At 39.8% G+C, this 11,615-nt stretch overlaps 1 protein-coding gene across 2 annotated transcripts in view; it reads right to left on the minus strand.

Moving 5' to 3' along the window:
* LOC122342461 overlaps window positions 1-11,430 on the minus strand; it is a 13,160-nt gene extending 1,730 nt beyond the window's left edge. Inside the window, exons 1-6 of one of the 2 annotated variants that reach the window (XM_043236266.1) lie at window positions 11,389-11,430; window positions 10,291-10,674; window positions 4,030-4,165; window positions 3,804-3,936; window positions 237-432; window positions 4-145 (exon numbers count right to left, since the gene is read on the minus strand). In XM_043236266.1, the coding sequence (XP_043092201.1) occupies window positions 4-145; window positions 237-432; window positions 3,804-3,936; window positions 4,030-4,165; window positions 10,291-10,673 (990 nt within the window). In that variant the 5' untranslated portion in view covers window position 10,674; window positions 11,389-11,430. Of the gene's footprint in view, window positions 1-3; window positions 146-236; window positions 433-3,803; window positions 3,937-4,029; window positions 4,166-10,290; window positions 10,675-10,960; window positions 11,091-11,388 lie in introns of those variants that run through there. The other variant, XM_043236267.1, reaches the window with a different exon arrangement.
* Window positions 11,431-11,615: the final 185 nt, after the last annotated feature.

Below are 11,615 nucleotides of genomic sequence, written 5' to 3' on the forward strand. Positions count from 1 at the left end.
AACCTGCTTGAGTCGGTCTCCATGTATTTCCTGGATGTATTTGAGGAAAGCTGTGGTCCACTGCAGTGTGGTGGCTTTATCGGTGTCAGCGTAACAGAATGGCACCAGCAGGTTCAACTCATCACAGCAAAGACGGATCCTTCTCCTGAGTCACAGATTGTGTAAACAGTAAACATGCCTCAAGTAATCTCTGCTCGTGAGTGATACAGGTTACACATTAAATCTGCAGAGGCCACCTGCGATCGCGCTCCTTTCTGTTGTGTACTTCTTTGCGCTGAGTTCGGTCCATAAGAGGTCCTGTCCTGCAACGTTTAGTCTCGGGCATCCCGGTGTATGGCTTCCAGTTCTCCGGGTCCTGCATGATATTAGATGACCTGAGAGGCCTTGTGCGGATGTGCTTGATGGAGTGCGCAGCTTTATTCACTGCCTCATCTGTTGTGAAAAGAAAAACAATGCAAACACATCTCAGTATGCAAGCAGGCTTTATTTAGCCCAATGCAAAGATGAGCGTGAATGTCACAGAGTTAAATGCTGAGACGGTCTCTCTAATCAATTCAACGATAATCACTAAAGTGTCCACAACAAAGCAAGCCAGAGGAACCAAAACCCCATTCATACAGAATGGAGAAAAAAAAACCTTGGGAGAAACCAGACTCAGTTGGGGTCAGTTCTCCTCTGACCGGACGCCCAGCACTTAACTTCCAGTTCAATTTTAAACACAGCTGTGTCAGATAGTGTAAATGACTTAGTGTGTGTGTGTGTGTGTGCATCAGGATCTGGTGATCTGTCCACAGAGCGCATCTAGGTGTTCTGGTATCTGACGAACATAATCTCTGGGTGCTGATGCTAATCTGATCTGGATACAAATTGTGAAACAGAATAAGAAAGAAACAAGACTAATATTAGCGTAGTTGCCATTCTTTTTTATGATGTCATAAGTACATTGTGTTTTAGGAGTAGTGTTCCCGGTTCCAGCTGATCTAATTAATGCTGGCTAAAAATCCTTTAACGGATTTGAATAATAGAAGTGTGTTAGTGTGTTATGTGTAGGCTAGGATAAAAAAGATGTGTTGGCAGAGTGTGTCCGCTTCCCGATCAGAGTTAGGGTGCTAGATAGGAAAAGGATCTGCCGCCCGAGTTTTGAGAACGCAGTGGACGTGCAGGACTATAATGTGATAAGAGCTCGCTCAAGTATTTAAATCTATCCGATGTTTAATAGGGAGCCAGTGCAGTGTTGACAGAACCGGGCTAATATGATCATACTTCCTAGTTCTAGTAAGGACTCTAGCTGCTGCGTTTTGGACTAGATGAAGTTTATCAAGAACAACCACCCAATAAAGCATTACAATAATCTAACCTCGAGGTCATAAACGCATGAATTAATATTTCTGCATTAGAGGTTGAAAGCATAGGTCGTAATTTAGATATATTTTTAAGATGGAAAAACGCAGTTTTACAGATGCTAGAAACATGATTTTCAAAGGAAAGATTGCGGTCAAACAGCACACCTAGGTTCCTAACTGATGATGAAGAATTAACAGAGCAGCCATCAAGTGATAGGCTGTGTTCTAGATTATTATATGTGGGGTTTTTAGGTCCAATTATTAGCACCTCTGTTTTTTCAGAATATAACATTAAGAAGTTACTCATCATCCAGCTTTTTATATCGACTATGCATTCTGTTAGATTCTCAATTTGGTGTGTATCACCAGGCTGCGCTGAAATATAGAGCTGAGTATCATCAGCATAGCAGTGAAAGCTAACACCATGACTCCTGATAATATCTCCCAGAGGTAACATGTACAGGTTGAAAAGTAACGGTCCTAGCACTGAGCCTTGAGGAACTCCATATTTCACTTTTGAGCGATATGAGACCTCCTCATTTAGTGCTACAAACTGAGATAGATATGATTTGAACCATGCTAAGGCGCTTCCTTTAATGCCAATATAGTTTTCTAGTTTCTTCAAGAGAATGTTGTGATTGACGGTATCAAACGCTGCGCTAAGATCTAATAGCACTAATAATGAGATACAACGATCAGATAGGTCATTTGTGATTTTCTAATGAAAATCTATGTGGTACCCTGGTGGCTTGTAGCCAGTATAATCACGACAGGGGATTTATCACTAGATAATGTTACATGCAGCTCCATAACATCAAATGAGTTATACTTAAATCCTGCCCTCTGAGAAGTACTAAGAATATTGTTATAAATTGTAGCAACACCTCCCCCTTTACCTTTTAGATGTGGCTCATTTTTATAGCAGTAATTTTGGGGGGTAGAGGTTTTATTTGTTGAACATCATTTAAATTGTTGCTTTTAATTTGGTTTGAATATTTTTTGTGTATTCTAATTCCGGGAACAGACACCATCTCTATAGTGTGATTTAGTTAAAAGAGTTGAGTTGAGAATTAACTGCCTTCTGTGACGTGAGGCGGCTAGCAGGTTAGTTTAGCCAGTCTGTCTGCTTCCTGACCTGGGCACTAGTTAGTCAAGTGTGAGCTCTAAGACTATGTGCCATATTTCTAGAGAGAGTCTGGCCCAGAAACTCATCCAACTGTCTATGAAAACCATGTTGTTCTGCGTGCACCACTTAGACATCCAGCCATTGAGACCCAGCAATCTGCTGTGAATCTCATCACCCTGGTAAGCAGGCAGGAGACCAGAGAATATTACAGTGTTCACACAGCTCTTTAATGTTATTTTTAGTGATCTCCGACTGGTGAAGTCAAACATCATTAGCGCAGCCGTGGATAACAATCTTACTGAATTTACGTTTAGCATTAGCCAGCACTTTTAAATTTGTTATGATGTCAGGCGCCCAGGCTCCCAGTAAACAGTGGACTATGGCGATTCTATTGTCTGGAACACCATCCACCAATTTATAAAGGACTTTCTCAGTGGGTGCGTCACTGAGTGAGGAGAACCTGTTTGATGTTCTGAACACAAAGGAAGAGCAGTGTTTGCTCCGCTGTTGCCCCGCGGCAGGGGCTCTAATGTACATCTAACAATGTACATGAATTACTGAACTAGTCACATCCAGAGCAATATCTACAGCCCTCACATTCTTACTGTCCTTAATTAAAGTTTGTCTCTAATTCTAATATATTATTAATATTTATCACATGTGGCAATGCAGGGAGAGGCCATTTACTCACTGTGATTGATGGAAGATTTTCTTACCGCTAACGCACTGCATTGTTTTAGATTAACAGCAAACAATCAAGAGTCAAATGTGTTAGATTAGTCGGATAGATAGATCTCACTCTCTGTTTAAACAACAGAGAGTGAGAAACTGAAGAGCAAAGCTACATGGAGCTACAAACACACAAATCTCTCAGCAGCTTGTGTACATTTTTGATCATTTCAAAATATTTGTGTATCCCTAGTTATAGCGATATGCATGGTTTTATTGCTTAATATTGGAAACAACCTCACAAATTCATTAGATGTCTTCTCTTTGAGGATTTTAGTTGGAGGTTACCCTAAACTTATGACATAATTTTTATGGAATTCAGCATTTTTTCAGGGAGTCAAATTCAATACAAAGAAAAAAGGTTTAAGATGATTTTCCCTCTTAATAACTTTCATTGTGGAAACTTTTTAATTTAATTTTATGGCACTTTTTTGTCTGTTCATTTCTTTTGAATTGTTGGAGCTTGGCAGGCCCTGATCACTGAAATGTGTTCTACTGTAGAAGGATATTCACAAAGCTTTGCAACAACACAAAAGTATCATTTGCTCATTTTAAAATGAACTATAAGTTGGTAAGGTAATTGTTTATGTGTTAGAGAATCCTACTCTTCAGTGTGTCTGTAGTTTGCTGGTCAGCAGTGTCTGGGTAAATGAATAGTGGAGCTCTTTTCACAGACTCCGAGCCTTTTTCTGCTCTGAAGCTCACAGTAGGAATGACCAGCTCAGACTGCTGCCCACCCTGCCATAAGAAAGATGAAGAGCACAGGACACTTCTCTTCACTCAGAATCAGATAAAACTACTAAAATGCGTCTGAATGAGATTAACACTCACAGATTTGAACAGACGTCCTTCGTATGGATACATGCCCTGTATTTTCACCATCTTGTCTGTTTTACTCCATTTCTCCATTTGTGCATGTGTGGATGTCCTTGAAGTGTTTGTAGAATGACAAAGCACTGATAAGAATCTGGAAGACAAAATGATTAAACCATGTCAAAATTAAAACAGACGTGAACAAAAGCAGGATTTTCCAAAATCTAAAACAGGGCATTCTAAACAAAGCTTTACTTATTTCATAAAAATAGCTTAGTGTGATGTTCAAATACCAAAAGGCTGCAATTTATTCTTATGCAATGCACCACTGTGTTCACTTAGACATGAACCACTTGTGGTGTTTTCAGTGTTTTGCAGTAGACTCTTGCTGGAGGGGACATACAAGAATACTTGATTTTAATCAATCTTCTATTCGATAAACTAATATCGACTCGTAAATCCCAAGACCAATCTTTTAGTCTGTACAGTTTTCACGTAATAGACACGCAGAACCGCTTCATTACTTCTGAAAGTCTCAGCTTTCAAATTTGTCATTTTATAACAAAACTGTCTGAAATTGTCTGGTGTGAAAGATTATTTCAGTTCAGTTATGTTGAAGAGATAGTACAATTTACTGTCTTGTGTAATTTGCAATATCTATATTAAAAAACAGCCTGTAAACAATATTTCATGCTAATGGAAACATTATATTTACCTCAGAAAAGCATTTCAATGTCCACAACAGGTATATACACATACAGTACACATGAGTGCTGTCAAAACAATTAATGGCATCAAAAATATTTTTTTTGTTTACATATATACTATGCATATTTTTATGTATATATAAACACGTGTTTGCACATATTTAATATAAAAATGGTTTTGTATTTTAAATATATACACACACACATATAGCCGGTGCAGGTGTTTTTAAATCACTGTATTTCTAAAGGAAACTCGAAAAACCCAGCTAAAGTAATTTTTTGTGACTCACTGTGTTCTACATAAAATCTTCCATACAAAATAGATATCACACTATAGAGACTGTGTCTGTTCCCCAAATTAGAATACGCAGAAAACATCCAAACCAAATTAAAAGCAATAATTTAATTGATGTTCAACAAATAAAAACTATTTATAATACAAAGAAGCAAACGATAAAACTTGGCTCGCTGAATATTAGATCACTTTCCACAAAAGCACTTTATATATATGATTTGATCAAACATGAGAACCTAGATTTGCTTTGTTTGACAGAAACCTGGCTAAAACCAGATGAATATATTACTCTAAATGAATCTACCCCCCAAAATTATTTCTATAAAAATGAGCCACATTTAAAAGGTAAAGGGGGAGGTGTTGCTACAATTTATAACAATATTCTTAGTACTTCTCAGAGGGCAGGCTTTAAGTATAACTCATTTGAAGTCTTGGTGCTGCATATAACATTATCTACAGAATCATATGCTAGTGATAAATCTTCTGTCATGTTTGTACTGGCTACTGTATACAGGCCACCAGGGCACAGCACAGATTTCATCAAAGAATTTGCTGATTTTCTGAGTTAGTACTGGCCGGAGATAAAGTCTTAATTGTTGGCGATTTTAATATCCATGTTGATAATGAAAAGACTCATTAGGATCAGCTTTCTTAGACATTTTAAACTTCATTGGGGTTAGACAGCACGTCTCTGGACCTACTCATTGCCAAAATCATACTCTAGATCTAATACTGTCACATGGAATGGATGTTAAAATGGTTGAAGTACTGCAGCAAAGTGATGACATTTCAGATCACTATCTAGTCTTGTGTGAACTCTGTATAGTTAAACCTGTAAACTCTGCACCTTATTACAAGTATGGTAGAACCATCACTTCCATCACAAAAGAAAGCTTTCTAAATAACCTTCCTGACTTATCTCAATTCCTTAGCTCATCCAATACGACGCAAAAACTTGATGATGTAACAGAAACTATGCACTCTCTTTTTTCTAGCACTTTAGATACAGTTGCTCCTTTGCACTTAAAAAAGATAAAAGAAAACAATCTGACTCCATGGTATAATGACAACACACGCATCCTAAAGAGAGCAGCCCGGAAAATGGAGCGCAGGTGGAGAAAAACTAAATTAGAAGTATTTCGTATTGCCTGGCGGGAGAGAATCCTGTCATACAGAAAAGCATTAAAAATTGCCATCTCTTTTAGAAGAAAACAAACACAACCCTCGGTATTTATTCAGTACAGTAACTAAATTAACGAAAAATAAAGCATCAACAGGTGCTAATATTCCCCAAGAGTATAGCTGCAATGAGTTCATGAATTTCTTTACTTCTAAGATTGATACCATCAGAGATAAAATTGTAAATATGCAGCCGTCAGCTACAGTTTCACATCAGATAGTGAGCTTTAGATCCCTGAGGAAAAATTACACTCTTTCTCTATTATAGGAGAAGAAGACTTGTACTAACTTGTTAAATCATCTAAACCAGCAACAAGTATGTTAGACCCTATTCCATCTAAACTATTAAAAGATTTGCTTCCAGAAGTCATAAATCCTATTTTGAACATTATTAATTCATCATTGTCATTAGGATATGTTCCCAAAACCTTCAAACTGGCTGTAGTTAAACCTCTTATTAAGAAACCACATCTTGATCCCAAAGACTTAGTAAATTACAGACCAATCTCTAATCTCCTTTTCTGTCAAAGATACTAGAAAGGTAGTATCCTCACAACTGTATTCCTTTTTAGAAAAAATGTTGTCTGTGAGGATTTCCAATCAGGTTTTAGACCGTACCATAGTACTGTGACTGCTCTCATTAGAGTTACTAATGACCTGCTTCTATCATCAGATCGTGGTTTTATCTCGTTATTAGTGCTATTAGATCTTAGCGCAGCATTCGATACTATCCATCACAACATTCTCTTGGATAGACTAGAAAACTATGTTGGAATTAGAGGAAGCGCCTTAGCATGGTTTACATCATATCTATCTGACCGCTATCAGTTTGTGGCATTAAATGAGGAGGTATCATATCGCTCAAAAGTGAAATATGGAGTTCCTCAAGGCTCAGTGCTAGGACCGTTACTTTTCAACCTTTACATGTTACCTCTGGGAGATATTATCAGGAGTCATGGTGTTAGCTTTCACTGCTATGCTGATGATACTCAGCTCTATATTTCAGCGCAGCCTGGTGATACACACCAAATTGAGAATCTAACAGAATGCATAGTCGATATAAAAAACTGGATGATGAGTAACTTCTTAATGTTAAATTCTGAAAAAACAGAGGTGCTAATAATTGGACCTAAAATATAATAATCTAGAACACAGTCTAACACTTGATGGCTGCTCTGTTAATTCTTCATCATCAGTTAGGAACCTAGGTGTGCTGTTTGACAGCAATCTTTCCTTCGAAAACCATGTTTCTAGCATCTGTAAAACTGTGTTTTTCCATCTTAAAAATATATCTAAATTATGACCTATGCTCTCAACCTCTAATGCAGAAATATTAATTCATGCGTTTATGACCTTGAGGTTAGATTATTGTAATGCTTTATTGGGTGGTTGTTCTGCATGCTTGCTAAACAAACTTCAGCTAGTCCAAAGCGCAGCAGCCAGAGTCCTTACTAGAACTATGGACCTTACTAGGTACCATGGATGAACAAGGAGGTGCGCCTTCTGTTGAAAGCACGCAACACTGCCTTCGCTGGGGTATTCACGGACATTTTCAACATGTCCCTTGCCCAAGCAGCTGTACCAACGTGCCTCAAATCCACCTCCATTGTGCCAGTGCCGAAAATCTCAAGCCCAGTGTGCCTAAACGACTACCGCCCTGTAGCACTCACACCCATCGTTATGAAGTGCTTTGAGCGACTAGACTTGAGGACTCTCTACCTTCCACGCTGGACCCCCACCAGTTTGCCTATCAAGGCAATAGGAGCACTGAGGATGCAGTCTCCATCAGACTGCACTCCGTACTCACACATTTGGACAACAAAAATACTTATGCACGGATGCAGTTTGTTGACTTCAGCTCAGCATTCAACACTGTCATACCCTCTAAGTTAATCACCAAACTCAGAGATCTTGACATTAACATCTCACTGTGTAACTGGGTTATGGACTTCCTGACCAACAGACCTCAGCATGTTAGGTCAGGCCACATCTGTTCCACTACTGTCCCTCTCAACACCGGCGTACCACAAGGCTGTGTGCTCAGCCCCTTCCTCTACTCCCTCTTCACCCACGACTGCATACCTGTGTTTGGATCTAACTCCATCATCAAGTTTGCAGACAATACTACGGTGATCGGTCTCATCAGCAACAACGATGAGACTGCCTACAGGGAGGAGGTCCAGCATCTGGCCACATGGTGCAAAGACAATAATCTGCTCCTTAACACTACCAAAACCAAGGAGCTCATTGTGGACTTCAGGAAGGTGAGAAGAGGCACACATGATCCCATCCACATTAATGGGATTGCTGTGGAGCCAGTCTCATGCATCAAGTTCCTGGGAACCCACATCTCGGAAGATCTGTCCTGGACCACCAACACCTCCAGCCTGGTCAAGAAGGCTCACCAGCGTCTTTTCTTCCTGAGGAAACTTAAGAAGAACCAGCTGTCCTCAGCCATCCTGGTGAACTTCTATCGCTGTACAATAGAGAGCATCCTAACAAACTGTGTCACAGTCTGGTATGGGAGCTGCTCTGTTGCTGAGCGTAAGGCACTGCAGCGGGTGGTGAAAACTGCCCAGCGCATTACAGGATCTCCACTTCCATCCATTGAGGACATCCAGAAGAAACACTGCTTGCGTCGAGCACGCAGTATTCTTAAGGACTCCTCTCACCCTGCCCACAAACTGTTTTCCCTCCTGCCATCCGGCAGGCGATTCAGATTCCCCCGGACTAGAACAAGTAGACTGAGGAACAGCTTTTTACCAGAGCTGTCTCACTACTGAATTCTGCCCCCCACTAATTTCTGCCCCAACCACCACCCATCCCACCCCATTAAAAATAGAAAAATGCACTGTTTAACATTCATTGCACTCCACTGTACACACACACACACACACACACACATATATATATATATATATGTAAGAGCCATTTTGGCGGTTTGCTTTGGATTGTGTGCATGTGTGTCCAGTAGGGGTCACTCTTGGTGGGTTGCGCACAGAATATAGGTGGGAACCTTCCCTCAGGTGACAGGTGTTGCTGGAGGGAAGGTGCACACAGTTTTTTTGACCGCTACGCTAAGCTGTTTGTACCACGATACAAGATGTAAGATGATGGACAGGTGGATTTATTGACTGTTTGTTTGGATTCTTGCCATATGGAAATGAAGACCAGGAACGTGTAAAATAAATCGACAACCATGAGCATTTTAATATCTTGTGTGGACAGTCTAGTTAATATAAATGTAAGAGTGCGCGTCCATTTACAAGCACCGACCAGCATCCCTCAGCAGCTTAAAGTAGTGGACTTAGCTGCTTACAATATATATATTGTAAATGTATGTACATATCCATTGTACATACTATTGTAAATTTGTCTACACATATCCTGTATATCCTGTTTTTTTGTACATAACCATCTCCAAATTGTTTATACACGCTAACTGTAAATTTCCCCTTCATTAACACATTCATCTGTAATTTAATTTATACATATTTATCTCCTGTACATATTACCTATATGTGCACTTGTAATTTATATTGTACCTGTATCCTGCACTTGCTGCTTATTGCACTCCTGGTTAGACCTAAACTGCATCTCGTACATGTGTAATGACAATAACATTGAATCTAATCTAAACTTTTCTTCTCTTTCCCTAGAGCTCACATGTGCAAAGTTTGGTGAAGATCTGACAAATTTACCAAGTTAGAATGGAGAATAAAGCTTATAGTAGGACTTTATAAATATCCTGGTAGCCTTCAGTAAAATCAAGTGTCTAAAATCATTAAACATAACTCACACTGAAAGAAATGATTCTTTTCCAAACTTAAGTTTAAACTGATTTTACATTTTATGGAACATTTCAAAAGCCATTTTATCTAAAAGTGTTCATTATCTTCCAAGTCAAATTCTTACATTTAATCAGTGAATTAGATATAACAATAACAATAACCGCAATTAAAAATGCATAAATAATGTTTTGATATAATAAACACAAAACATTAAATAGTGATATTTAAAGTGATTTAAAACAGCCACAGGTGACAAAGATTATTTCCCTCAGACTTCTAGACATCTGTGTGACTCGTGAAAGTTCACCTCTTCTCCAGACAGACCCGAGCAGCTGGGCTGGGTCTCTCCTCCAGGGGCCGCTCCTGGACGACACACTGGACTCTGCTCAGCACGGAGCCCGGCACCTCAGCGCCGCTAACAGGCGTCGTGTTTGAGTCGCTCAGCAACAGCAGGTCCATGGGCCCCACTGAAGTCCCCTCCGGCCTGCAAGGCGAGCAAGCCAGGCGCTTCTCTGGCTCCTCATACAAGCTTTCCTCGAGCCGTGAAAGACTTGAGCTGTCTGTCTCAGTCACCTGTGCATCAATGTGGCTCTGAATAATGTGCTGTAAGTATTCTACCTCCGTCATCTCCACCGGGCTGAGCTCTGAGCTTTGACAGACATCTGCTGCGGGTTGATTCTCACGGGCCATACTGAAAGACATTTCAGAACACACTTGACTGCTGTTTAACTCTTCATATGGAATATTAACAGCAAAGTGTATATATATATATATATAGATAGATATGAAAATGCGCTGAATTAAAAATTAATATGGGCTGCTTTTAGTTCTTGACACTTTTTTTATTAATTGGTCATTTTGCACGTAGGGAAAAGTGACACTGAAAGAGGATTTCCCTTAGTCTACCGATAACGTCTTTTTTCGCGGCTGCGGGAAAAATAATCACATTGCTTGTATTCTCCAAAAAACTGATTTACTGAACGGAAGTGTCGCGAGCTCCGGGGCCGGGACTGAATGAAGATGGATGTGTCGGTGATCTACGCCGCTGCCGTTGAGTCAGTCAGGAAAGGCACGAGACACGTACAGTAAGCGGGACGTCCCGGCTAATAACTACTACAATGAAACAGAAGTAACAACGAAGAATAGTGACGATAACTCCAACGATAAACACATTTTCTTAAATTCAAAACATACACTTTGAATACTATTTTAGGCCCCAACACTTTGGACTTTGGACTATAACTCGTTACAGCGGCCTTAGCTCCCGCGTTTCCCGCCCTCGCGCCCGACCTATAACGACTGCCGTTAATAAGAGTGGTTCATGATGGAAATGATGTCTCCAGAACACGAGACAAACGTAGATCGTAAAATCTACCGTGAGCAAGCGATTAAAGGTTTAACGTACCGGACACACTGCTCTCAAACTGAACACGACAGACTTTCGCGCCGGCTTGCGTCATCGGTGACGTCACACCCGTTCGTCGTTTTACTTTTCGTGTTTTTTTTTTTTTAATATTAAATTAAGACCATAGTTAAACTCCCAATGATGCGATATGTTTCTGCACTGCAAACTGTATTTTTTTTTAAATTTAGCAACCTGTATATCAAAGCCGCAGAGCCTTCTGTATTTCC

The sequence above is a fragment of the Puntigrus tetrazona genome, chromosome 4 (genome assembly GCF_018831695.1).
Source record: "Puntigrus tetrazona isolate hp1 chromosome 4, ASM1883169v1, whole genome shotgun sequence".
In the NCBI taxonomy this organism is placed as follows: Eukaryota; Metazoa; Chordata; class Actinopteri; order Cypriniformes; family Cyprinidae; genus Puntigrus; species Puntigrus tetrazona.